Here is a 25,656-nt window from a genome sequence, read left to right as displayed (position 1 = left end):
GCGTGAGGCTTGATAATGACCGTGGACCCCTGTGCTGCTGATTCCTGTTTACCACGCTAGACTTTTTTTACCATTTTAGAGTGAACTTCTATTTATAAAAATACAGTTGACTGTAAAGCCACCTTACATGCATTGAGGGCCCCATGAAGCAACTGACCTGCAGCAGCCACGTTTGTGACAGTACACTCCATGATGTTTGTGCAATGACAAAGCCACATGATAACACATTTCTTAGAACACGTCTCCGTCGTTAAGCAATGCCGGACTGTATTTTACCTAATTTTTATAAGCACCTGACAGGGAAATGTGGTGATCTATGTCTTAGACATGAGAAGATGGAGGGTTAGGGATTTCCAGTGATTTGCTTGTGATGGAGGTCATGACTAGCACCTACTTCAGGATTCGAATCAGACCTACATCGTGCCATTAATCAGCGGTTTCCAAATGGTGCTCTGTGGAACCCCAAGGGTTACACTGAATTTTTTCAGAGGCCATTGTGGATAGGGGTGGGTGATTTTGTGGAATGTCGGGATCACTTCCCCACCCCAAGATAGATTAAGTAAGAGAGAGACCTGAGGGGAACCAAAGGCCAGGGATGAGGGACAAGGAGCTGTTGGGGTGAACCAACGACAGAGGTGCAGAAGGATTGGTAACGCCGGTTACCGATGACGAGTCCTGCTCCCTCCCTCACGTGTCAAAGCTTAACATGAGAGAAACGCGCAGAGGCATGAAATATGAAGCAGAGTTATTTAAAAAGGGGGAATATAGACTTCTCCTGGGAGGGAGAAGGGGCCATAGCTGGTGTCCTAGGAAGCAGGTCTTAGGCTTCCTTTGTTCTGCTCTCTTCCCCTTCTCTGTCTCCTTCCTGGGTTCCTGACTAGCCCAGGAGATGCTCAGTGGGATGGCCAGAGGGTGAGAAGCAGGTGGGCTGGAGGGGCCAAGTTGGAGTGACCTGGACAGGAAGGGGGACAATCCCTGAGACAGTTTACTTTAGCAACAGGTTGGAGCAGGGGCAGGTTATCTTGATAAGGGGGAGGAAGGGCTCTGAAGGAATTAACATTTCAATTCCTCCAATCTCTGGATCTGACCCTTGCCTTTCTGCCTAATTCTGGCTTCAGGATCAGGTCGTGGCCAGAGGAGGCCCCCATGACACATAGTACCTGGGGACAAGGACTCCACAGTGATTGTGCTCAGATGAGGTCCCTGCCACCCTATTTCTCTGTATACCTCTGGGGAGGGGCAGAGCCCTGAGACCAACCCTTCTGGGGGAGGATTGCTCAAAATGCAAATGGAGGTCTAGAAAAATAAAGTCCTGTATTTTTAAACACTACATCTGAGTGTGCATAGAGATTCATATCACACCCCCACAAAGATACACTCAGATAGGAAAGAAATGACTTAGAAATATATGGAAATGTTAGCTAGGTCCCTCTCTGGGCGATAAACATCTGGGGGATATTTTTGATGTCTTCTTATTTTCTGGTTTTCTCCATGTTTCTCAGTGAGCATTTCATAAACAGAAATCACACTAATGAGACCATGGTTTTAATGTCGCTTTTTGATGTTAGCAAAAGTTAGGGGCTATTTCCTGTAACTGGGTTGTTCTGCAAGATCTTATAAATCCATGTTACCAGAAACTGGTGTCAGGGCATTTCCAGTCTGAAAACAGAGTCCTCCCTTTTCCTGGTCAACATTTCCTAAGCAGGGGGCGGAGTCCTAGCGGATAAATAGGCTTGGGTCTTGGGGAGAACCCTGCACTCTGCAATCTGGGGCCCCGGCTTTGGGCTTTGGATCCTCCTCTGAGTCCAGCCAGCCAGCGCTCCTGCCAGGTAATCCTGAGGCCCCAGCCTTCTGTCTGGGAGCCAAGGGCTCCATTTCTCCAGGATGGGGCTATACCAGGCCTAGAACATGTGGGGAGGGAGGGGCCCGTGAGTCCTGCAGGTAGCTGCTCGGTGGCAAGGGGGCAGCGCTGGGGCTGCCACTTCTTCTCCCAGGGGAGCCCTCTCCTCCCCCCCACCCCCGGGGCTGTGTTTTCAAGCCCACAAAGAGTGGAGGTGCTTCTGGGCAACACTGGTAGATTCTTTGTGCGGAACCAGCTGGAGTCTGGCCCTCAGGGGGAGGAGGTGCCCTCTCCTGGCACAGGGTGTCCTCTCAGAACCAGAACAAAGAACAGCTATGATGACTGGAGCGAGTCCCTCTGGACAGAGGCAGCAGACCCAGGGGTGATTTTAGGGTCCCTGTGAGAGCTGCCTTGGGCTGGGGACTTCACTTTCCCACCAAGGCCCCAGGGCCAAGCAGACAGACAGGCTGCATCTCTGTCCTGAAACAGCTCAGAAACAGCCAGACCTCCGACAGCCCAAACTCACCATCCTTCCCCTCCTGAAATGATCTGTGTGTAAAATATTATTTGATGCTTTTCCAAAGAAATGGTTGCCTCGGCCTGAGAGTACGGTCAACAGAAAGCTGACCAGGACGGTCAACCAAGTTGCCACAGTCCCTGGGCCTGTCTGAAGCCACTTCCATCTCCCTGGTGACAGCAGCTCAGCAACCCCCCTCCCCCTCCTGTTCCCTCTCCTTCTCCCTCTTGGCTCTTCCTCTGCTTCCCACCTCTCAAGCTGTCCCCTTCTCCCTGGATGCTGGGACAGAGTGGGCAGGAGCTGCAGGTGAGCTCCCTGTTTGCTTTGAGCTCAGCCCTCTCAGTCCCTGGTCCCTAGCTCAGGGAGTGTGGGGAGGTGGCCCTCTGGAACACATTTTATGAGCCAGGGGCCACACCTTCATCATGGACCTTCCCCAAGCCACTTCACAGGTAAAGACAGAGACAGAGGCCAGATTGGGTTAGTCACTCGTGTGCTGCTGTAGGAGACAGGAGGCAGGACCCCAGACAGGAAACAGGAAGCAGGTTTAGTGGCCGTAGTTAGGCTCAGAGGGCAAAACTTTTCCTGTAACCAGTGAATCCCCCTGAACCCCGAATTCAGGCAGCTTCAGAACTTTATACCTGGTGTGTGATTGGAGGGGCTCAGAAGTTCACAATCTGCAGAAGTTCACACAAAAGCAGTTTTTTCTTTCACTGGGCAAGTTAATCCTTTAAGGGCAGCTCCTGAGGAGGGGAGATCTTCTTCTCCCCTTTCTCCCCTCCCCTGCCAGCTGTTATCACAGAGCTCAATGAGTAACCTCTTCTCTTTGAAATGTAAACATCTCTGGCCCAAGGCCCAGCAGCCTAGTTAAAAGAATCTGTTTTTCTCTTCACTCTGTGCATTTGCAAACACACTTTTACAAACTATTCTGTATGTTGTTATTTACATGAGATAGTCCATAAATGTTTGTGCAAAACTAGTAAAGAGTGTTGGGCACCTGGAGTGCTGATCTCTTCCAGCCCGGTGGCCAGGTAAGCTAGAGCAACAGGAAACAGGAAGTTTAACTACATTGAATTCTTTTGTAGAGACTCTTCTGCCAATAGTCCTAAAATCAATTATGGGGAAGATTTCTGGTGAAGCTTAATTAGGATTTCCTGTGGAGGAGGGGGTGCCACTGCCCTGCCACCCAGCAATCACCCAAATGAAATCCAGCCCAGGTCAGAAATTCTGGTGCATGTTCTGCTCTCCCTCCAATAAGGGGTCTTCCCAGGCCTTGGTGGAAACCACCACGTGGTAACCTGGCAGAGGCTGAAAAGAGCAACCTACCTGCTGTTGGCTTTTACAGTCACCATTTCCAGGGCCGCCAGCCTCCGGGCACCACTCCGGCTATCTTCTGAGTCTCCTCCCAACTAACCCTGGCTAAACCAGGCACCATGCAGTGGAGGGTTTGCCCAGGATCATACAATTGTCATCTAAGGGAGGTTCCAAGGGAGAGATCCTGCCTTCCATCCCCTCTGCCTGGGGCCTGCCGGCTGACAGGAGGGGGAGGCATTCTGAGTGTCTCAACTTGTTCCCGAAAGAAGCCTCCACGCAAGACAATTCGCCCGGAGAGTTCCACTTTATTGCAAAAGGCTGTGGGCTTATATAGATCTAAGGGGAGATGGCAGGGCTTAGGTAAATGGCGGGCCACCCGTTTATTGGCAAGTTCTTGCAGATATCAGTTCCAGAGCCCAGGAATTAGTTCTCATTGGGGCTCAGGTTCCCCGCCAGCGAGATTTGAAATATTGGCGCCCGCGGGAGAGTTCACACCCGCGGGAACTTTTCGCGCCAGTGGAAAAAGGGGAAAGTAGGAAGAGAAGGTCCTTAGGCGCCATGTTGGGTTTTTTTTCTGGGGTGCAGCTGCTGTTACACTTTTCCCAACAGTTCCCACCTGCATGCCTCCACCTGCTGGTGCCACCCTGGCACAACCCTACCTCTCTGCCCAGTTTCTCCACTGGGAAAAATGACCAAGTGACTGTAATTACCTTATGGGAGAAAGGTAATTACACTGGGCAAGTTAACCCTTCAAGGGCAGCTCCTGAGTGCTCACTGGGTGCCCAGAGAGCACCTACAAGGAGGGGGGGGTCACAGCGCTGGCAAGGGACAGCAGAGCAGGGACAGAGTACAGGCAGGGGAGGCTGTCAGGGTGCCACCTGGCCCTCTCAGACTTAAAAGATCTTTGCTTTTCAGAGTGGAGAGAATGTCCCCCCTCCTGGCTCTAGGGCTCTTGGTGGCAGGGTTCTGCCCTGCCGTCCTTTGCCACTCACCTGGCACACCGACTCCGAACACCCTGAGATTTGCCTCCAACAATGCCGACTTCACCTTCAGCCTCTACAAACAGTTGGCTTCCAGGAATCCCCAAGAGAATGTCGTCTTCTCCCCACTGAGCATCTCTACCGCCCTGGCCTTCCTGGCCCTGGGGGCCCACAACACCACCCTGAGGGAGCTTCTCCAGGGCCTCAAATTCAACCTCACGGCGATCACGGAGGCGGAAATCCACCAGGGCTTCCAGCATCTCCTGCGCACCCTCAGCCAGCCCAGCGACCAGCTGCAGCTCAGCATAGGCAACGCCATGTTCGTCGAGGATGATCTGGAGCTGCTGGCCAAGTTCACTGATGATGCCCAGAGCCTCTATGAGGCCCAGACCTTCACCACCAACTTCCAGGACCTTGACGCTGCCGAGAAGAGCATCAATGACTATGTGAAGGAAAAAACCCAGGGGAAAATCGTGGACCTGATCAAAGGGCTGGACCCCCGGACGGTGATGGTCCTGTTAAATTACATCTTCTTTAAAGGTGAGTGCAGGCCTGGGCTCAGAGGAAAGGAACTCCAAGCTCTGAGCTGTCTGTCCTGGCTTGGAGAACCAGCCACCACTAGAGAGGAGGTGTCCGTGGTTTGGGGGACTTGGGCACCAGACCCCACTCTGTCCGTAGGCCTCATCTTCTCCCCTGTGGCTTGTGAATCACAGTCTGTCCTTCCAGCACTCGACCTCCACGCATCCCATTAACCTAGGTGAAACTCACTCCTTCCAAATTCCATCAGGGAAGGCAGGAACCACAGCTTTGTCCTTGTCCCCATGCTGCCGAATGTGGACAGGAAGACTCTCTGCCTGTGCCCTCTTGGGCATCTCTGACCTACCCACCCAGGGTAGTCCTTATCCTGGCTTGGCCTCTGTCTCTAGAGGGAGTCCAGGCAGGCCTGGGGCCATTTCTCAGGGGAAGACAAAGATGGCCCTGTGGGGCCTGGCAGCCCTGAGGGTCCAGGACTCTGGCCCACCCCCAGGGAAGAGGCTCTGGCAAGGGCACTGTGAAAGGCGGGACCCTTTCTCAGGTTCTAATTGGTCTAGTGCCACATCCCATTGATGGGAACCCAGCTAGGCCAACCTCAGCCTGTAGTTCTGAAGGACAGAGGATGGGCAGGGAGATCCCACCAGTGGCCCAGATACAAGTAAAAGAAGAGATGGGGACACAGAAAAGGACCACGGAGTCAGGGAGCGGGTGGACTAGGCAGAGCTCCGGGGAGCACTGCCTCGGGCCTGCAGGTGCATCTGTAGAGGAAGGCCGGGACCAAGCCTCCCTCCTCTACTGGTCCTGGCCTGATGTGCTCTGTTGATCTTCGAATCTCCTTGTTGCTCCTCCTAACACCTGTCCCTTTGTTAGGACCCTTTCCTTCCCAGCCACAAGCCAACCGCCCCTTCCTATCGTCCCTTCTTCCTGGCAGGGCTGGTAACCAAGTGGTCCATGGAGTGCCCAGGAGCTGGGCGCGCTCCTCCTCCTGGTGGGGATGGAGACCTGTGCCGCCCTGCCCTCCCTCGTCACCCCTCCCATCCTCCTGACTGACAGACAGGACCTGGAGAGTGTGGGATGGGCCTGGCCGTTGCTGGGGCTGCAGCATGGACAGCCAGCGGGGACAGGCTCAGGACAGCTGATGAGCACTGGCCCCTCCCCCTCCCGCCCTGTCCTTCCTCTTCCTCTGCACCCAGATGGCAGAGGGTACACAAAGGGTACACCAAGGGATGCCAGGATGCAGACTGGATGACCAGAGGGGGCCAGGCGGGGCCTGGAGCCAAGAAAGAAAGACTTTGCCAGAAAAATGGCTTTCTTTTCTTCTGAATCCAGACAGACTAAGAGCAGAGCCCCCGCCCCTCCCAGGGAAGTCAGTGGTGGCCTGTGAGAGGACCGCAGGGAAGGGGAGGCCCCAGGGGACCATCCTGGGAGGGCAGGAAGGGGAGCCCCCGCCCCACAGCAGGGAGACAAGGCTTCTCGTTGAAAGCTGGTCGCCTGGCACCGAGTGACAGGAAGCCCAGTGGCTGGGTCTTCAGTGTGAGGATCTTTTATGCCAGCCTGGCAGGGGTCGTCGGGCTGCGCCAAGTAACCAGGTCTTTGTTTCAGGGTCCCCTTTCCAATCCAGGCCCCTGGGTCTCCCCTTTCCCCCGTGGCTTTTCCACTTGCCAAGGTATTTTCCCAAACCCAGGCAGGGCCACCCCTGAGAGGGACCCTGAGTGGCTGGGGGCAGAGCTGGGGTGGAGCACAGATGCCCTGGTGCTCACGGTCTGCGACGGCTTGCTCCCCCTCTAGCCAAGTGGATGACGCCCTTTTACCCCGGCGATACCTCCGAGGCCAGGTTCTACTTGAGCGGGAAGAAGTGGATAAAAGTGCCCATGATGAGCGCCGAGGACCTGTACATACCCTACTTCCGGGACAAGGCGCTCTCCTGCACCGTGATTCAGCTGGATTACGCTGGCAATGCGAGTGCACTCTTCATCCTCCCTGACTCGGGCAAGATGGGGAAGGTGGAGGCCATGCTGCTCCCACACACCCTGAAGAGGTGGAGAAGCTCGCTGCAGATGGAGTGCGTATCCCCAGGACTGGAGCTGACGGCGCCCCTCCATCCCAGCCCCTAGGGCCCTGTCTCCCTCCACCCCAGGGTCTCACCAGGGTCCAGTGACACAGTGGTGGAAGAACCCATGTGGGGACAGGGGTTATCCGAGGCCACTCTTCCCTTTGCTGCCTGGTGGCTTTAGGCCAGATATTTTAAGAGGACATCAAATGTAACCAGGCTTCTTCTGACTCAGACATGTTCTAAGTCACGAGGCGTCTCCGGCACCGTCCCCGACCCTCACCTGCTTTCTCCTGGCCTCCGCCTTTTGAAGGTGGAGCTCTTGTTCTGTGGTCCTTGTCCTCTTGGGGTGACTTTGAGAACTGGATGGGGGCAATAGACAGGGAAGACACTTACAGAACAGAGAAGGCAAAGATCTGCCTCAACACAGACTTGAGGCCACAGCCCCAGCCCCGAGCACCTCCAGAGTGGCACCTGCTGGGGCTACCTACTCTCAACCCTCCTCACACCAGCTCCCTGGAGACCCCAGGACACCTGGGTCCACTTGGTTTTTTTGGAGAGGGCCCTCCCTGTCCACTTATTCTCAACTTCCAAACTCTCCCTTTCCTTCATCTTTGATTAGTACAGAGCAGATCTCAATGAGAAGTTCTGAATATTCATCAAAGACATCCTATTTACAAAACTCTGATGTATCTGTGCACGTGCCCAGCCCACGCTGGGTGCTCAGAGATTTGAATGAGTGAATGAATCTAAAGACAAACAGGATGCACCCATGGAACTCGGAGTTCAATGGGAGACAGAGCCTCATTGTATCGAGCAGCTGTAAGACCAAGCACACAGTGATAAGTGTATTAAGGGTGCCAGCACAGTGGCGCACGCCTGTAATCCCAGCATCTCGGGAGGCTGAGACAGGAGGATCTCGAGTTCAAAGCCAGCCTCAGCAACACTGAGGTGCTAAGCAACTCAGTGAGACCCTGTCTCTAAATAAAATACAAAATAGGGCTGGGGATGTGGCTCAGTGTTCGAGTGCCCCTGAGTTCAATCCCGGGGACCCCTCTCCAAAAAAAAAACAAACAGTAACAAAAGAAATCAAGGAAGAGAACATTTTTCCTGCAAGAAGGGATAGTGGTGGAGGAAACTGGGGAATCCAGTGCTGCAGTGGGGGAGGATGGCCACGGAGTCAAGCGATGGTCAGATCTCACTTTTCTCATTCCTTAGGTGGATAGATGAGCTCTATCTGCCCAAGTTCTGCATCTCAAGTGACTTCAATCTGGAAGATGCTCTTCACCAACTGGGCATCAGGGAGGTCTTCACCGAGCAGGCTGACCTGTCAGGGGTCACGGGGTACAAGAACCTGATGGTCTCTAAGGTGAGTCTGTGAACTCCGGGCAGTTCATTCTCCACGGCTAAACCTGAATAGTGAAGGCCAGGGTGGACGTTTGGGGACTCTTGAATCTGTACAGATAACTGTATTTCTCAATGTCCAATCACCCTCCCTGGGTCTCCACCAAACCCTGAAGAGCCGGGCTACAGCCCAGCGCCTCCTGCAGTGTTACAGGCTGGTCACCCACCCTGCAAACACACACACATCATGACAAGACACAGGAGCCCTTCATGGGGAGGAGCCTGGGCCTGGGATCAGACCGCAGCAGACACTACCTCATGCTAGACACCAGTTGGAAAATAAGTGCAGGCTTCCACCATGAGCTTTTCCATCTGTGGGCACAGACTATTCTTAGGACAGTCATGGTAACAGGCAACAGCAATGGTTACATGACAGTCTCGACGGAAACCTGTGATGCATCAGTTCCCTAAAAGCCTCAGGCAGGCTGCTTCCCTTCTGCCCACTCCTGTCCCCGCAGGTGATCCACAAGGCTCTGCTTGATGTGACTGAGGAGGGGACGGAAGCAGTTGCTGCCACTGGAGTCAAAATGGTCCTCACATCGGCAAAGATAGGCACAAAGACCATTGTGAATTTCAACAAGCCCTTCCTGATGACCATCGTCCATGGAGACGTCATCCTCTTTATGAGCAAAATCACCAACCCCAAGCCAACCTAGAGCCCTCTGTTGAGTAGTGGGACACCCACTAGGAGCCAGGGATGGAAGTCCAGGCATGGGTCTCTGGACACAGCCTGGCTTTGATGCAGAGCACCCAGAGTGGCCTGGCCCTTTCGCTCCTCCTTGGGAAGGTGACGGCAACTGCATGTGTGGCTCCCATAGGCACAGAGACTCTGGGGACTGTGGAGCTCTGAGGCTCTGAGGTCTCCTGACAGCAATAAACATCTTCCTGTGCCTGCACTCTTTCCTGGTGTCCTTCTCTGCTGACCATCTGAATCCCTGCTCTGCCTATGTCCCTGAGTCAAGCCCCCTGGCCTCTCACACAGTCCCATCCCACCCCAGGGTCTGGGCTGCTGCCTTCATCTTTAGCAGATGGGCCAAACCACACAAGCCTGTGACCAAGGTCACCAGGACCTCAGACCAGGGCAAAGTGGAGACCCTGCTGCCCTCTCTCCCATTCTGGCCTCCAGAGTCACCTGGTCCCAAGGCCCAGCTTCTGCCCACCTACTGCCTCTTGTAGGGACTCCTGGTCCTATCCACATCTGGGACAGCCACCGACCCTTTGCTCCTGCAATTGAGGGGGGGGGTCTTCTGGTGGGATCTCCCCCTTCTGCACCCCAGCATCCCCCATGAGGGGAGAACAGTTCTGTTCTGGGTTCCCAGACTGAGCGCTTCAACTGCCTCCCCAGTTCCAAAATCTCACCTGACAGACGGTTCCCCTCAGCAACCAGAATGCGGGACTGGGGACTGACCACAGTGGATTCGGTGTGAGGACCACACAACGGCACCGCACTCACCGTCGAAGGTATTGGTGAGGGCCACCTGCCGCCAGAGGAGCACCCTCAGCCACCTAGTGATTCTGGGTTAGTGTTTCATAAAAGTGACCAAAATGCCTGGCATAAACCAATCAAAGAAGGAGAGGTTCGGTCTGGCTCACAGTTTCAGATGTTTCAGGCCACGGTCGGCTGGACCCATTGCTCTGGTCTCAGATGAAGCAGAACATCATGACAGAGGGTGTGGTGAGAGAAAGCCGCTCAACTCATGGCAGGTGCATGAGCTGAGAGAGGGGAAGGGGCCAGGAGCATGATGTCGTCCCCAAGGGCACAACCCCAGTGACCTACTTCCTCCAACCAGGTTCCACCTGCTAAAGTTCCAAATAATGCTTCCAAATTATTAATCTATGGGTGAGATCAGATCCTCCATGATCCAACCACTTTCCAAAGCTCCCCCGCCCTGAAGCTGGCTGCACTGGGGACCAAGCCTTGCACACAGGAGACTTTAGGGACATCTCCAGAGCCAAGCTGTGAGTGCTCCCAGAGATGTTCATGGCTCTGGCCCTCACGGGCCTTCAAACCTAAAGGGGAAATGGATGACAACAGTAGGCCTGGCCTCAAGGAGAGCACCAAACTCAGTCTGAGAGTCTGGGAGGGCTTCCTAGAGGAAGAGACTTCTGTGCTGAGATCAGAGGAGGACTAGAGGTGGTTAGGTGACCCTAAAAGGGGATGTCACTGGCCGGAGAAAGCCATGGTGGCATTTCAAAGAATCTGAAGAAGGTGGGTGGCTCTGGAGCACAGAACAGCGAGGCTGTGGGGAGAAAGGGACCCTGACAGGCACCGGACGGCAGAGGACCAGGATCCTGGTGAGGTTCTGGGATGGGTCCTGAGAGTCAGGAGGAGCTTTGAAGGCATCTGAGCAGAGTTTGTGTGAGCAGATTTGTGCCTTGGAAAAGTTACTCCAGGTGCTGAACAAGAAAGTGGCCTGGGAACCAAGACAGGAATTCAGGCTGGGATGCAAAGCTAGGCAGGAAATCCACAGGCAGGCTCCAGCCCAGGGGACTCTATGGGGACTTCCCCCAAAAAAACCCTCTTAAGACATTGCAGAGATGCTGTCAAGCTGGGTTCTTGGTCCATTTTCTATTTCCATAATGAGTACTGCGCAATTGGATAATTTATGAAGAATAGAGGCTCAGGGAGCACACAGTTCTGGAGGCTCGGAAGTCCAAGACCATGAATCAGCAGCTGGTGGGGACCTTCTTGCTGCATCATAACATGGTAGAGGGTGTCGCATGGCAGGACAGGACAAGGGCACTAGATTAGTCTCTCTTCCTCTTGTAATAAAGCCACCGATGTCATGTGGGACCTCCATGACCTCATTTAATCCTAATTACCTTGCCAAGGCTCCACCTCCAAGTACCATTAACCTATGAATTTGGGGATTAAGTCTCCAACATATGAATCTGGGGGGATATATTCCAACCACAGCAGTGGTGCTGTTCCTTGCTCAGTAAGTTCAACAAACCCAGTTGATCCACAGGTTTTCCTGGTGGTCTTAATGCCATTACTTCAACCTCAGTAAACCTAGAACTTTCTGCAGAGAGAGCAGGTCCAGCAAACAAGACTTGGGGCCTCAGGACTCTAAGCCCAATGAATCCTGCAGTGGTGAGTGACCTTGGAGGTGCCTTGTGCCCCCTGATCTCCCACATTCTGTGTGTGGGACTCTATAAACATGTGGAAGTCATGGAACATGGTGGCACGTTCCTGTAATCTGAGCTACTCAGGTGGCTGAGGCAGGAGAATCTCAAGTTTGAGGCCAGTCTGGGTCATTTAGCAAGTCTCTGTCTCAAAATAACAATGAAAAGGGCTGGGGATATAGCTCAGTGGCAGAATGCTTGCATGGTATTCTCCAAACCCTGGGTTTCATCCCCAAGTCTGCAAAAGAAAATATGCATTTTATATGTCCATAGTACCTTTTTAAAATTATTTATGAACAACAAAAACAAAACCTTACAACTGCAACAAAACCTTAAAACTTCATAAAATTGTTAACAGAACATAGTCTCTAAACTTCAATGAAGAAAATTTTAATGGATTATTGAAAGATCACCAACAAATTATAAAAATAATTAGTAATTTTTTAAAAATCCTCCTGCTAACTATAATGGAATAATAATTACTGGACAAATTCTCCTGAAACAATCAGAAAGCTGGACAATATATGTGAGGCAATGATGTTAAAATATTGAGTAATAATAGGCTTTGGGCGACTGTCCTACAGAGAGAAGCCAACACACAACGTGGGCTCTACTGTTGCCTATCTGATGGCTTGGAGGAAGTTTCTAGGCCTTAGGTCAGGAAGAGGAAACCCAAAGAAAGTCTGCCTCCTTGAGCTGAAGAAATAGATCTCAGAACATGAAGAGGCCAAGGTGGTTAGCGTCTGTGAGGTAGAATACCAAAGATGCAGATGCTGACAGCATGCTCCAGAGATCTGCAGAGGGCCAGCTCAGGCCTCAGGCTGGGCACTACTCTGTGGGCACCTAGGAAATCTACCTGAGATGAGGTGAGGAACCAGTACAGAGTAACATGATTGGTGATGCTTCCTACCTGCCAGCAGCCAGAGTGGAAAAATGAGAGTCTTGGGTAGAGCCAACAGAATTAAAAGTAGTGCCAAATAAGTCCACACCAAAGGCCACTCTTAATCTGTCTTTAAAAATCTTAAAAGCAAGATGAAAATCATTCCAGCACTATCTAAAGAAATAGAACAAAATATAATACCCGACAATGTGAAATTCATAAATCAGCAGGCATGCATCAAAACAGGAATGACCTTTCACCACACAAGAAAATAATCAATCAATAGAAACAGACTCAGGACAGACATGGAAATACTAGAAGATAAAAACCTTAAATTAGGTCTGGGGATGTAGCTCGGTGGCAGAATGCTTGTCCTGCATGCACAAGGTCCTGAGTTCAATCCCTAGTACAAAAACAAAACAAAACAAAACAAAAAACCTTAAACTAACTCTAATTATATGGCCTACATGTTCAATAAAATATGGGGAAATGGCTATGATTGAAAAGATATTTGGAAAAAAAACTAAATGGAACTTTTTGAGATTAAAAAGTACAATATCTGAAATTATTTTTTAAAAATACACCAATTGGTATGAACAGCAGATTAGAGAGTGAAAATAAAAAGATCAGTCATTTTAAATACATAGCAAGAGAAATTATAAAAATAAAGAACAGAGAACAAAAAGGCTGAAGTGAGAGATGGCTGGGAAACAGGGGCCTGTTGGAAAATTCCAGGCGGTCTTACAAACAAATAGTTACAGTTCTAGAAGAAAAGATTAGGGACAGGAAACATTGAATGAAATTATGGTTGAAATTTTTTGATGTGATTTTTTTTTTAAAAATGCTAATCTCAAAGACTCAAAAAAATGCTAAGCTCAACAAACTCACAGTAAACGTAAAAAATACACAAAGGCTCATCAAAATCATAACACTGGAAGTCAGTGATAAAGAGGAAATCTTAAAATCAGAGGAAAAGACGGAGTGTGCACAAAGAGGGGGAAAAAAATTAAAAGAATGACATTGAACTCCCAATAAGAGACTATGCAGATGGAAGGTCACGGACTGGCCTGGTTAAGCTACTAAAAGAATTAAAGATCAAAGCAAATTGTATATTCAGAAAAGATATTCTTCAGAACTGAAGGGAAATAAAAATATGTCCAGACAAATAAAAGATTTGAAAATTCATTACCAGCAGACTCTCCTAACCACCCCCCAACAAATGTTAAAGCCAATGCTTTGAAGGAAGAAAAATGAGCCAGATGGAAATCGGTATAGGAACCTGAGAATAAACAGTGGCAAATAGGTAGAATCTTCCTCATTTATAGTCTCTTGGAAAGATGATTGAGTGCTTACAGAAAAAATAATTGTATTGTGGATTTTATTTCATATTCCAAAATAAAAGGATAATAACAGTAGCATAAAGGCCAGAGGGAGAAAAAAGCAAGTGCGTTCATAAAAGGTTCTTACACATTACTTGAAGAGATAAAATGTTATTTGAAAGCACACCGTAACAAATCAGAAATTTATGTTGTAGGGCTTCAAGAAACTACTGAAAAAAATATAAGACCAAAGTATAAACGAGTCAGCAATTGAGATAAAATGGAAATATGAATACGACTCAAATAACCCAAAACAGAAGTTAATAGGCTTGAAAATAAAATGAGATGCAGATAGACAAAATAGAAAACAAACATATTAGAAGATCTAAACCCAATGATATCAGTAACCATACCCTATACCAAAAATCATAGCAACTCATTCATTCACTTATTCACTAAATATTTATTATATTCTATGTGCTGATCATTGCCATCTTACTGAGAATATATGGTGAATCAAAGTGTCAAGGTGTCACCTCTCAAACAGCATTGAGAGTACTAACAAGTGCAAATAAGAAAGTTTTCAATTAAAAGTCATGTGCTGAGGGGTCATGGGGGTACAAAAGATGGTGGAATGAGATGGACATCATTACCATAGCTACATGTGTGATTGCACAAATGGTGTGTCTCTACACTGTGTACAACAGAGAATTGAAATGTTGCGTTCCATTTGTGTACAATGTCATGGACAACTAAGTAGAACAAATAATAATAATAATAATAATAATAATAAAGTATATTACTAATATGATACCAAAAGAAAAAAAATGTCCTGTGCTGTATTCCTTAGTAAACAGGAGATGTCAGGAGGGACCTCTAACCTCCACCATATATGAAATGGACCAAAGACCTAAATTTTAAGAGCTAAGGTCATCAGACTCTTCAAAGTAAACATAGGGGCAAGTCTTCAAGGTTTTTTATTTGCAACAGATTCTTACATCTGACACCAAAAGCACAAGCAAGAAAAGAAAAATACAGGTAACAGGACTTTATCAAAATTAAAAACTCTGGTGCCTCAAAAGACATTCTCAAGAGAGTCCAAAGTCAACCTACAGAATGGGTAGAGACATCTGCCAATCCTTGATATGATAAGGAGATCATACTGCAACATCTGGAGAACTCTTCCAACTCAATAATAAAATAACACACAGTCCAATCAAAAACAGAAAAGAAACGCATTTGAATACAATGTTTCCAAAGAAGATGAGCCAACTAACAAGCACCTAAATGGATGCTACCATCCTTGGTCATTAGGGAAATGCAAACCCAGACCCCAGTGAGCACCCACATGACATCCAGCAGGACACCTTTAATGTTTTAAAAAGTTGCCTAGTATGTGTAAGCCCCTGGCTTCTATCCCTAGTACCACAATCTACCAATCAAATTTAAAAAGGAAAATAGCAAGTGTCATTAAGGATATGGAGAAATTGGAACCCCCCGACAGTCAGTGGGTAGGTAAGATCATGACGCCCTGTCCAGGGGAAACAGTTTCTATTTGCTCCAAAAGCAAAATGGACCCAGAGGCACTGACAGCGGGGACTTGAGTAGACACTTGTAGCCTATGTCCACTGCAGTGTTCTTCACAACGGCCCCAAAGCAGGACCAACTCCAGTGTCCACCCACAGATGAACAGACAGAATGGCTACCCACTAATTCCTTATGCCATAAAAAGAAGTGAAGTCCTCAGGGGTGATGGAACCAGATAGAGGTGGTGTCTGCACGACATTGTGAGTGTGCTAGATGCCTCCAAACTGACCCCTTTAGAAGGGTAACTTTGTTTATGTGAATTTTACCACAAATAGTGAGAAGAGAGACAGAGAGATTGAGAGAGAGAAGGCCTTGTGTATTAGGGAAGCGATGACTTGGTATTTGTGATATTAAGGGATTATTGCTTTGGGGGTGTGATAAGGCTACCAGGTTCTGATGTTCTAAATCTGTGACCATGAAATGATACGTAGGATTTGCTTTAAAGCATTTCACAGGGGGAACACCAGGAGGTACCCCAAAATGGTATTGATCTTTGTTGAAAATAACCGAATCTGCTGATGGAAACACAGGGGCTTATCTGCTACTCTTTCCATTTTGGTACACTTTTGAAACTTTGCATAATAAAAAGCTTGTCTGATCCTCCAGGGCAGGATGGTGTCTTCCTCCCCAGCTCAGCAAGCAGGAGGCTTTGCGTTGCCAAGGAATGAATGAATCTCGTGACAGACCCCTGCACGTTCTCCTCCTGGGAACAGAGGGAAGAGAGAGAAGGAAAGTGTTGGGCAGACGTGGGTGTGGACGTCAAGGCAGGTGAGCAATAGAGTCCAGATAAGGTCATGCTCCGCACAACCCAGGGGAGCCCAGGCAGAGCAAGGATGACTGGCTTCACTAGCTGTCGGGACGCTAGATGTCACCAGCCCTGCCCGCAAAGCATGCTGCTCTGCCTCTGTCTCTGTGCCCCTGTCCCCTGGGCCTGAGCCCACAGAGTGAGCAGGCATGTGTCACCCCTCTTGCCCCCAGAATATAGCTCTAGTCCTGGCCCATGGCAGACTCCAGTGAGTGAAGAATTTGGGGGCTGCAAGCACCAATGTTTGAGGAAGTGGGTGACTGGGGACGTCTCCTGGCTGGTTTTACCTTCCCCAGTCCCTCCTCTGTCTCTGTCTGTCTCTATCTCTGTTTCCCAGCTGCTGTGAGCTGAGCAGCTGTCCTCCCACAGGCCCTTCCTCAGTGACCTGCTGCCTCACCTCGGTGCTAAGCGATGAAGCCAGCCCACCATGAGCTGAGCCTCGTGCAGCCAAAATAAACTCTCTTCCTCTCGGTCGTTCTCACAGGTATTTTTCACAGCCTTCTGACACGCAGGTGGACAAGAGCAGACGGGCTGGTTCTCTGTCAAGAAATAAACGATACAGAACAGACCTTCGCAGACAGACAAGGCTTTGCTAGAGGCTGTGTGCCCGCTGACCCTTCCCTATACAGAGGGGGAGCTCGAATTCACTGAGGTCCAAGGCTGCCCAAGGTCACGCGGAAAATGGATGCCAGAGCAAGGGAACGTGACGAGGATCGATTCTGTCAATCATTTACCCAAATCCAGAGGGGTCAAGAGGGGACAAGTGGACTGTCGCAAGGGGAGCTGGGAATGGCCTTGTGCTGGGGGAGAGGTCCCAGAGGGCCAGGGAAGGCCGAAGCCCGAGAATGGGGTTTTGCAGAGGGTAGACCACGATCCCTCTGCTGAGCACACACCCTGCTGAGCACCCAGAATTGAGCAGTGCATGAGACAGAGTGTCTGCCCTCAGGAGGCTTCCAGTGGGGAGCCAGATAAATACGCCATGTCATTGCAGCAGGACACGGGATAAACAAGGCCAGCAAAAGGTGGCCTTTGAGGAGGGGCCTCTGAGGAGGGATGAAGCAAGCAATCGAGCTGTGGAAGGAATTGGAGAACAGCCGTTGCAGACAGCTGACAGCAAGTGCAAAGGACCCGAGGCAGCCATAAGCCTGGTAAGTTCTGGAATTGCAAGAAGGCTGCAGCAGCTGGAGCCAAGGGAGGGAGGGGAAGGACAATTAGAGGTGAGGTTGGGAGGCCAGCAAGAGCCTGGCAGGTAGGGCTTCCTCTCCAGGTGGTGGGATGAGGGCATAGGATTTGTCCCAGTGTGAGGGGCCGGGGACATCCAGGGTAGAGGAGCATGTTCTGATTTACCATTCACAGGGCCACGGTGGCACCTTAGGGGAGGAAAGGCCACCCAGGCCCTTACTAAAATAGATTCCAGGCTCCACCAGGGCCTCAGGTCCTTTTGGACAATATCATGTGTCACCTCCTGGGTCCCTTTGTGCCCCTACAGCCCTGTGACAAGCACCATCCCACAGAGCAGAAGTCAACATCCCCAAAGGCAAAGTGATTAACTAAAGTCACTGAGGCCGCCCCTCTCCTCGGTTCCTCCAGGCACCTCCCCTCCTCCCCTCCCCTCTTCCCCTCCCCTCTTTCCCTCCCCTCCTCCCCTCCTCACCTCCCTCTTCACCTCCCCTCCTCACCTCCCATCCTCCCCTCCCCTCCTCCCCTCCTCCCCTCCCCCCCTCCTCCCCTCCCATCCTCCCCTCCTCCCCTCCCCTCCTCACCTCCCCTCCTCCCCTCCTGTCCTCCCCTCCCCTCCTTACCTCCCTCTTCACGGACTCTCTGCAAGTCCAAGACCAGGGAAGAGAAACAGGTCTTGGATTTGGGCTAAGTGGATCCCCCAAGGCACAGATCTGGTATTGGGTAGAACCAGGATTCAAAGAAGGGTCCACTGGGGGAGGCCCCTGAGTTATCAGATGAGCCTGAGCAGGAGGAGGCAGGAGAGGTTGTGGGGGGGGCTGGTGATGGGAGTCCCCGCCCCCAGGCCACAGGAAGGACAAGAGAAGGGCTCAGCTGCTGTGGAGACCCATGGCCGCTCCCCAGCCCAGGAACAGGCCTGGAGGAGGCAGGAGTGCCCCTAGTGGCCCTAAGTGTCCCCAGTGCAGTGCAACCCGGGCTCCCTGCGGGCGCAGGTGTGGGTGCTTTGTGCAGACAGACGATGGGATGGCCGAGTGCAGTCCTCACCCACAGCGCCACCCCAGGCTGGGTTCAAGTCCTGGCTCCACCGCCCACGGGCTGCTGGACCTTGAGCAAGTTTCCTAACCCTTCTAAATCTGTCTTCTTGTCTCTCACCTGGGGGTGTAAAGACAAGGTCTCCCCCACTGGGCCATGGTGAGGGTGACAGAGGACGCAGGCACAGAGCAGAGGTGGCAGAGATGGCGGGTTCTGCCCTCACTCAGGTGCTCATTGCTGTCTTGCAGGTTGCCTCCACTTTCAGACCAAGGACCCTAGAGGATGGAGGCCTCGGGGTGGTGGCCGCTGGTCACTGTGCTCGTGGCTGCAACTCCTCTTCTGGCCCAAGGAGACTCGGAGCTCACGGACCGTGGCCCCCAGGTCAGCCCTCCCAGGCCGGCCCTGCCCTGCCACAGAATTTCCGTGAGCAACATCGACTTTGCCTTCGGCCTGTACAGACGGCTGGCACTGGACGCCCCTGGAGAGAACCTCCTCTTCTCCCCAGCGAGCATCTCCCTGGCCTTGGCCACAGTGTCCCTCGGGGCCCCGGCGGCCAGCAGGACCCAGCTCCTGGAGGGCTTGGGGTTCAACCTCACCGTGATGTCCCAGGCCGAGATCCAGGAGGGCGTCCAGGACCTGCTGCTTAGGCTCCCCACGCGGGACTCCCACCTGCTCCTGACCACAGGCCAGAGAAGCTTCCGCAGCCTGGGCCCCGGGGCCACCCAGAAACACATCAAGGAGTACGTGGAGGAGCAGACGCAGGGGAGGCTTGGGGCCTGGGTGGAGGACCTCGGGGAGGAAGCCGCTGAGGTTCTGGTGAATCACGTGGCTCTCAGAGGTAAGGTGCGCCTCCAAGGCAAGATCCTTCTGGGTCCCCAGCTCTGGCCATGTCCTCCTCCTGCTCCCCACAACCAATAGAAGCTTCCTCAGCCTCCCTCGACTTTTGGATAGAAGGCACTCAGCGTCTGTCCCCTGAATCCTGGATGCTTCTGCCTGTTACCTGCAGTGATGGGGCTCCCCACCACCTCTTAATGTTAATTGTTGAGACTGTTTTCAAAGAAGGACCTCCAAACCTTTAATGTGCTTAAGAGCTCCCTGGAGAGCTCATCCCCTAGGGATTCTGGCTCAGGGGGTGGACAAGTCCCCAGAGGACCAGACCCTCTTCCTCCATAGGGGACTCTGCTGCAGGGGGCTGGGGTCTTCCCTGTGTGCAGCCCCATGAGCCACCGCTGAATTACAGGGCGTGGGTCCCCCTCCTCTGGCAGGTCCCAGGAAATGTGGGTTCACCAAGAGAGTCCTGAAGCAGAGGTTCCTTTATTTTTTCCAAAAGAGCCAAGAGGCCTGCACTCCCACCATTGCGGGGTCAGGGTCCGTCACTAGCCTGTCCCGACCGATGGGAGGTTTCAGCCCATTGCTTTGGGCCAGAGCTCACTCAGTGCACCAGGCCCTGCACCTGACAGGGCACAGCTGCTCACTCCACAGCCAGGAAGCAAAAGAGAGGACAAGAGAGAGCCTGGGGTCCCACAGTCCCCCAATGACCTGCAGACCTGCAACCAGGCCCCACCCCTTAACATTTTCACCACGTCCCTCTGAACCACCTTGGGGACAAGCCTTCCACACACGGGCCTTGGGGGACATTCAAAATCCCAGGTGTAGCAGGGTGGTAGTACCTTTGCAATTGTAACACTATTAAATTATTGTAAAAACAGAAAGAGAGAAGCTCACACAGGACGAGGGCTCAGCCCCTGGGGTCACCTGGGTAATAAGGTGGAGTGGGTGGTGGAGCAGGGCTCTGCATCCAGGTGTGACTCCAGGACCCGGTGCCTCAGCCCCACCCCAGCTGCCACAGGTAACCCCGGGCCCTCCTCCGTTCTCTGCAAGGACAATGTGTCATTTCCCTCCCCCTCAGCTGAGTGGGCACAGCCCTTTGACCCCGGGGCCACCAGCCTGAGAGAGTTCTTCCTGGACGAGCGCAGGGCCGTGCAGGTCCCCATGGTGAAGCAGAAGGCCAGCCACCGCTTCCTCCACGACCCCGAGCTACAGTGCACCGTGCTGCAGATGGACCACGCCGGGAACGCCACCACCTTCTTCGTCTTCCCCAACCGGGGCCAGCTGGGGCAGGTGGAGGAGGCCCTGCTGCCCGAGACGCTGATCAAGTGGGACAGTCTGCTCAGGACCAGGTGGGCTCCCAGCAGGCCGGAGGCAGGGCCTCACCTCCCTGCCCAGACCCCAGGGTGCTGTCACACCCCACGGCCCTGCCACTCCTGGGCCTGGTCACACCTGGCCCAGACAATGTCACCTCTAGGTGAGGTCCCTGGTCTCCCTGAAAGCACCATTATGGGCCCGGGACCAAGACTCTGGAATCCAGTTCTGGTCCTGGCTCTGCTGCAGACCAGGCAGCACCCTGGGCCAGGGCCTCCCCTCCCAGGATCCGGGTTTCCTCAGAGGTGGAAGGCCAGTGATAACCACAGGGACATGTCAACGGTCACTCTGTTCTATGGTAGCAGGCGAGGAGGACACCTGCCCGTGCTGGGGTCTGGCAGCCTGCACAGCAAGCCCCAGCCCAGCATGTCCCTAAGAAAGAAAAGGACCCAAGAGGCTGGTGAGACAAGGGTCCAGGAACGAGGAGCGGCCTGGCTGGTCCAGGGAGCCCGAGGGAGGCAGGAACAGGGAGGAGTGTGGACAGGTGCATGGGCTGGAGCCCCGGGCCCTGGACATGCAGGCACGAGGCAGACGCTGAGCACAGGAGCTGGGCACCACAGAAAGCTCTCACCCTGCCCACGACTGGCAGGGGGTGAGTGGGGCAGAGACCAGAGGCAGGGAGAGGCCACAGGGAGAGGCCGCAGGGAGAGGCCGCAGGGCGAGGCCGCAGGGCTGGTGGAGAGCTGGGGTGGAAGGGGCCCCCTGGGACTCACACAGGCCCTTCCCAGATCGGCTCAGCAAACCAATTTCTGTCTCCCCACAGAGAACTCGACTTCTACTTCCCCAAATTTTCCATTTCCAGCACCACCAGACTGGAGATGCTCCTCCCACGAGTGCCCGTGGGCGGAGGCCTCCCCGGGCAGCCTGGACTGGGCATCTCTAGGGTAAGTCCAGGCGGGGCCCAGTGGGGGCTTCTGACAATCCCTGGAAGCTGCAGGACCCCTCAAGGTGACATGCTGCTGCCTTAACCTTCAGGACCGTGGCTTCGCCGCCCCGTCCCACACCACTGCGACCCCCTGGGCCAAGACGTGGGCTCTCTCTGCAGCTGGCTCAGGTCAGGCCAGGCCCCAGAAAGGAATGAAAGGAGACCCACAGAGCCAGCCCCCTGCCAGGGAGGAAGCAGAGGGCAGAGCTGGAGGCTGGGGGAGGGTGATAGCCTCGCCCCCACACCTCCCTGTGGCTTTCCCAAGGACATTCACCAGGCCCAGCCCCAGCCGGGTGCCACATCAGCACCCCCCAGTGGACAGATGAGGCAAGTGCTGCCATCCCATTTTGTAGATGAGACTGAGCTTGCAGTGTATTAGTTCCTGTGCTGCTTCAGTAACAGACCACCAGGGACCAGGTCATCTGTAAATTGACTACCTCATGGTGCCGGAGGCTGAGGAGCCTGAGGTGAAGGGGCTTCACCTGGTGAGTACCTTCTGGCTGTGTCATAACAAGGAGGAAGGCCAAGCCAAAGCTCAGAGAGAAAATGGGCCACCCATTGCTGTGGTGACCGGCCTCTCGCCCAAGGTGGCATTCATCCATTTGTGAGATCAGAGCCTCCACAGTCTAATCCACTCAAAGGCCTGCCTCTTAGTCCTGCTCCTGGCAATGACTCTCCACACGGGCCTTGGAGGGGCCAAGGGAATTACCCCCAATGACCACGCTAGTTAGTGTCCAGCCAGGATCTGAGCCTGGGGCAAGTCGTTGAGCACCGAGACCTGCATTTGTCTCCTCAACCAGCCCTGGGCACCTCCCCATTACCTGCATGTCACACACACCCCAGAGGGGACAGTGGGTTTGAGGCCAGGCAGGCCTGAGGCCTGGCTTTGTCTTACGTTAGCTGTGTGGCCTTGGGCTACATCACCTCTCTGGGCCTTTGTTTCCTCACCTGACGATTGGGACCCTGGACCCTGTCTCAGCAGGAACACCTTGTCCAATGTCACAGCAGCACAGGGTCCTCCAGCTTCAGGCTGGGTGAACTTTCACTCAGCAGTGGTGATAAAAGAGATGTGATGGTGGAGTGAGGAATTGGTTGGCCCTGGACAGAGCTGGGGTACAAAGATAGAGCCGTGAGCAGAGCAAAGTTGGCATCAGGTGGATGCAGCGGCAGGACAGACCATGAGCACACAAACAGACCTGCAATAGGTCAGGTGGCAATAAACCCACAGATAGAGCAGTGTAAGCAGGTGGGGATGGGGTCTGTCCAAGGAACACTAGTCTTGGAGTTCTTGATGGGAAAGTGACCTGAATAAGGGGAGGAAAGGAGTTCTTGGTAGAGTGCTCAATATGTGCAAAGGCCCTGAGGCATGATCACACCATCCAAAGCCAGTGAGACTGGAACATAGTAGACAAGAAGAAGTGCCGTGGGAGGTGGAGAGGACAGAACTCATCAAGATCAATAAGACTTTGATTTCCCCAAGAGTGAGACAGAACTCCACCGAGGGCTTTAACAGAAGAGTGATACAATGAATTCCCCTAAGTTAGAAAAAGATCATAAATTATACAGGGGTGAGAGCACAGAGCAGCTGAAAGGTGATGGATGAGGGGAAACAGGTGGAGCTGGGATTTGGACCTGGGCAGATAGTTCCCAAGTCCAGGCTTGTACGGGTGTCCACAGTGCCCTCAGGAGGCTGTGACCACTCTGTAAATGAGGGAGATGGTTCCCGTTCAGCTCCTCCCAGTCCCGTTTCTCTTGCACCCAGAACTTGAGGCCCCCTGTGATCTTCTCTCGACCCATCAGCTCATGGGAGGGTGATGTGTGGTCACGGACCTCACCTGTGACTGCCGTACCCTCACCTGCAAGAACTGAGCTGGATCCTAGAGCCAGGCCCCGCCCTCATTCCGTGGCCCCGCCCTCATTCCGTGGCCCCGCCCAGTGTCTTGCTGGTCCTCCTTAACCTCTTTCCTCTCCAAGCCCTCCTTGGTTTCCATGGAAGCATATTCTTCAGAAGTCTCCTGCCAACTCCAGGATGAAGCCCCCTCCTCACTGATCTGCTTCCTCCATTGTCTCATCCTAGCTCCCTGGCCAGCCCTGTCCCCTACTGTCTGTGCCGTACCATTCCACTGAATCTCATGGGGCCATAGATGTCCTCAGCTTGCCCCTCCCTGTCTTGGCTTGGACTTTAAAACAAACAAACAAACAAAAAAACCCACCTGAAGTGTCTTCACTCATCTCCAAAAATCCAAATTCTCCCTCCTCTGTGGAGCTTCCTCTGACCTTATCCCTCACCCTTGCTCCTGAAGCAGAACCAGTCTCCCCTGGCAAGCCCCCGCCCTTGGTTTTCCATGTCTTCTCTGCCCTGTCAAACACAAGTGCCTTGCGGGAGTCGTGCCCATAGCCCCCTGCTGTGCTTGGCACTGTGGATCCTATATACTCCATAAATATTTACTGAATCTATTCATGAATGAATTAGGGATGGAATGAATGAAAACAAATGATCAAAATAATGTGGATGAAAGAATCAGTAAAGGATGGGTGGAAGAGTCGTTGTATGGACACAGGAAGAAATGAGTGGAGAAACGGGTGGGTAGATGCCGGCGTGATATTCAAAGTACACTGCGACCTGCATAATGCAGATGCCAGCAGTGGAAACTTAAACAGGGGGACAGAGAGGTGGATCGGGGAACAGAGGGGATCATGTAGGGGGATGGATGGGTGGTGAGTGTATGGGTGATGCATGGAGGAGGGGGTGGGGAGATGGATGGACTGTGGATGGATGTATGAGGGATGGATGAGGAATGGATGGTGGATGAATGGATGGATGGATTGTGGATGGATGATTGATGGAGATGGACAAGTGAATGGGTGAGTAGATGGCTATATGAACACATAAGCAGTAGATGAATAAAGTCATAGTTAAGCAGATAGTTGACAGGTTAGGTGGATGGATTATGGTTTGCTGAATAAATGGATCAGTGGATCGATGATGGATGGACAGGTATATTTAAGAGTACTAGGTGGATAGATGAGTGAATTTTTCAAAAGGCAGATGCAAGGATGGGTGACGGGGTAAGTGGATGGATGGACAAGTATGGGGTCATGCAAAGAAAGAGAAAGAAAATTGGGGTTGAGTGATGATTCCAGAATTTTTTGTACAGGTGACTCATAAGGCCACCATGACTCTGGAGGAGAAGGGCTCAGAGGCTGCGGCCGCCACCAGCATCCAGCTCACTCCCAGGCCCCACCCTGACCGTGCGCCCCCCACCCCTCCAGCCACTGGGTTCAGCCGGCCCTTCCTGGTGATGACTTTCCACACAGAAACGGGCAGCGTGCTTTTCCTGGGGAAGGTGGTGAACCCGCTGGGGTAGAGCTCTGCACCTGCTGGGTGACTCAGAGCCAACAGAGAGGAGACACGGAGTCATCCGTGAAGACACCCCGTGACATCATCAGGTTGTCTGAGACTGGGTCTCTTTGTCTGGAAGTGAAATGGGAACTATTTTGCCTCAGTGGAGAGGGCGGGACCCCTTGGACAGTTTCACGCAGCCACAAAGATAACTCTGGCCCACGCACCACGACCCTCTGTTGCAGAATCAAGTCTAACGAGAAGCAGCAGATGTCCAGCTCACTGGCTCGGTTTTCATGAGTATCCACAGGTGCAAAGAATAAGAGGAATCCAGGCCCTGCCCACCATGTGCACACAGGCAGCGACCATCCATGAACTCCCTCTGGGCACCACTTGCTTTATAGATCGTATCTCATTTAAAAATAATGTCTCTCAGCAACCCAACAAGTTTGAGGTGCGGTCATAGGAAAGTGGCTTGTATTTGGCCCATTTTTAAATTTTACAAAATAGGGCTCTTTTTTATGGTTCAATCTAATATTATTTCTCCCTTTTCATAGTTGAGGATTAGAGAAGCTGAGAAATAAATCCAGGAGGGCTCAGCAGCAAGCAGCAGTCCTGGGAT

The 25,656-nt window shown here is 52.4% G+C and overlaps 2 protein-coding genes across 4 annotated transcripts; both read left to right on the top strand.

Annotated features, from left to right (window-relative positions):
* Positions 1 to 1,740: 1,740 nt before the first annotated feature.
* On the top strand, positions 1,741 to 9,516 carry LOC113198915 (alpha-1-antichymotrypsin). The gene is made up of 5 exons (XM_026411778.1): positions 1,741 to 1,829; positions 4,584 to 5,188; positions 6,971 to 7,244; positions 8,451 to 8,601; positions 9,095 to 9,516. The coding sequence occupies exons 2-5, from the start codon at positions 4,594 to 4,596 to the stop codon at positions 9,290 to 9,292; spliced, it is 1,218 nt and encodes a 405-aa protein (XP_026267563.1). The 5' UTR covers positions 1,741 to 1,829; positions 4,584 to 4,593; the 3' UTR covers positions 9,293 to 9,516.
* Positions 9,517 to 17,187: 7,671 nt separating this feature from the next.
* LOC113198916 (putative serpin A13) lies at positions 17,188 to 25,397 on the top strand. 3 transcript variants are annotated; one of them, XM_077800088.1, is made up of 6 exons: positions 17,188 to 17,501; positions 18,813 to 19,402; positions 20,474 to 20,744; positions 21,530 to 21,650; positions 21,742 to 21,820; positions 22,045 to 22,136. In XM_077800088.1, exons 2-6 carry the CDS (start codon positions 18,847 to 18,849, stop codon positions 22,068 to 22,070), a joined length of 1,053 nt encoding a protein of 350 aa, XP_077656214.1. In that variant the 5' UTR covers positions 17,188 to 17,501; positions 18,813 to 18,846; the 3' UTR covers positions 22,071 to 22,136. The 3 variants fall into 3 exon arrangements, with proteins under 3 accessions (XP_077656214.1, XP_026267565.1, XP_026267564.2); XM_026411780.2 differs by lacking the exons at positions 21,742 to 21,820; positions 22,045 to 22,136 and adding an exon at positions 24,850 to 25,397; XM_026411779.2 differs by lacking the exon at positions 22,045 to 22,136 and having other exon boundaries at positions 21,742 to 22,043.
* The last annotated feature ends 259 nt before the right edge of the window (positions 25,398 to 25,656 follow it).

Source organism: Urocitellus parryii, chromosome 6 (genome assembly GCF_045843805.1).
Source record: "Urocitellus parryii isolate mUroPar1 chromosome 6, mUroPar1.hap1, whole genome shotgun sequence".
Lineage (NCBI taxonomy): Eukaryota > Metazoa > Chordata > Mammalia > Rodentia > Sciuridae > Urocitellus > Urocitellus parryii.
This window is presented reverse-complemented; position numbering and strand designations above follow the sequence as displayed.

Excerpts from the sequence above, each read along its gene's own strand:
- LOC113198915 (XM_026411778.1), top strand. The coding sequence starts at position 4,594 with ATGTCCCCCCTCCTGGCTCTAGGGCTCTTGGTGGCAGGGTTCTGCCCT. Across the intron at positions 5,189-6,970 it reads AAATTACATCTTCTTTAAAG|CCAAGTGGATGACGCCCTTT; the intron begins GTGAGTGCAGGC and ends CTCCCCCTCTAG. Across the intron at positions 7,245-8,450 it reads AGAAGCTCGCTGCAGATGGA|GTGGATAGATGAGCTCTATC; the intron begins GTGCGTATCCCC and ends CTCATTCCTTAG.
- LOC113198916 (XM_026411779.2), top strand. The coding sequence starts at position 18,847 with ATGGAGGCCTCGGGGTGGTGGCCGCTGGTCACTGTGCTCGTGGCTGCA. Across the intron at positions 19,403-20,473 it reads GAATCACGTGGCTCTCAGAG|CTGAGTGGGCACAGCCCTTT; the intron begins GTAAGGTGCGCC and ends CCTCCCCCTCAG. Across the intron at positions 20,745-21,529 it reads GACAGTCTGCTCAGGACCAG|AGAACTCGACTTCTACTTCC; the intron begins GTGGGCTCCCAG and ends GTCTCCCCACAG.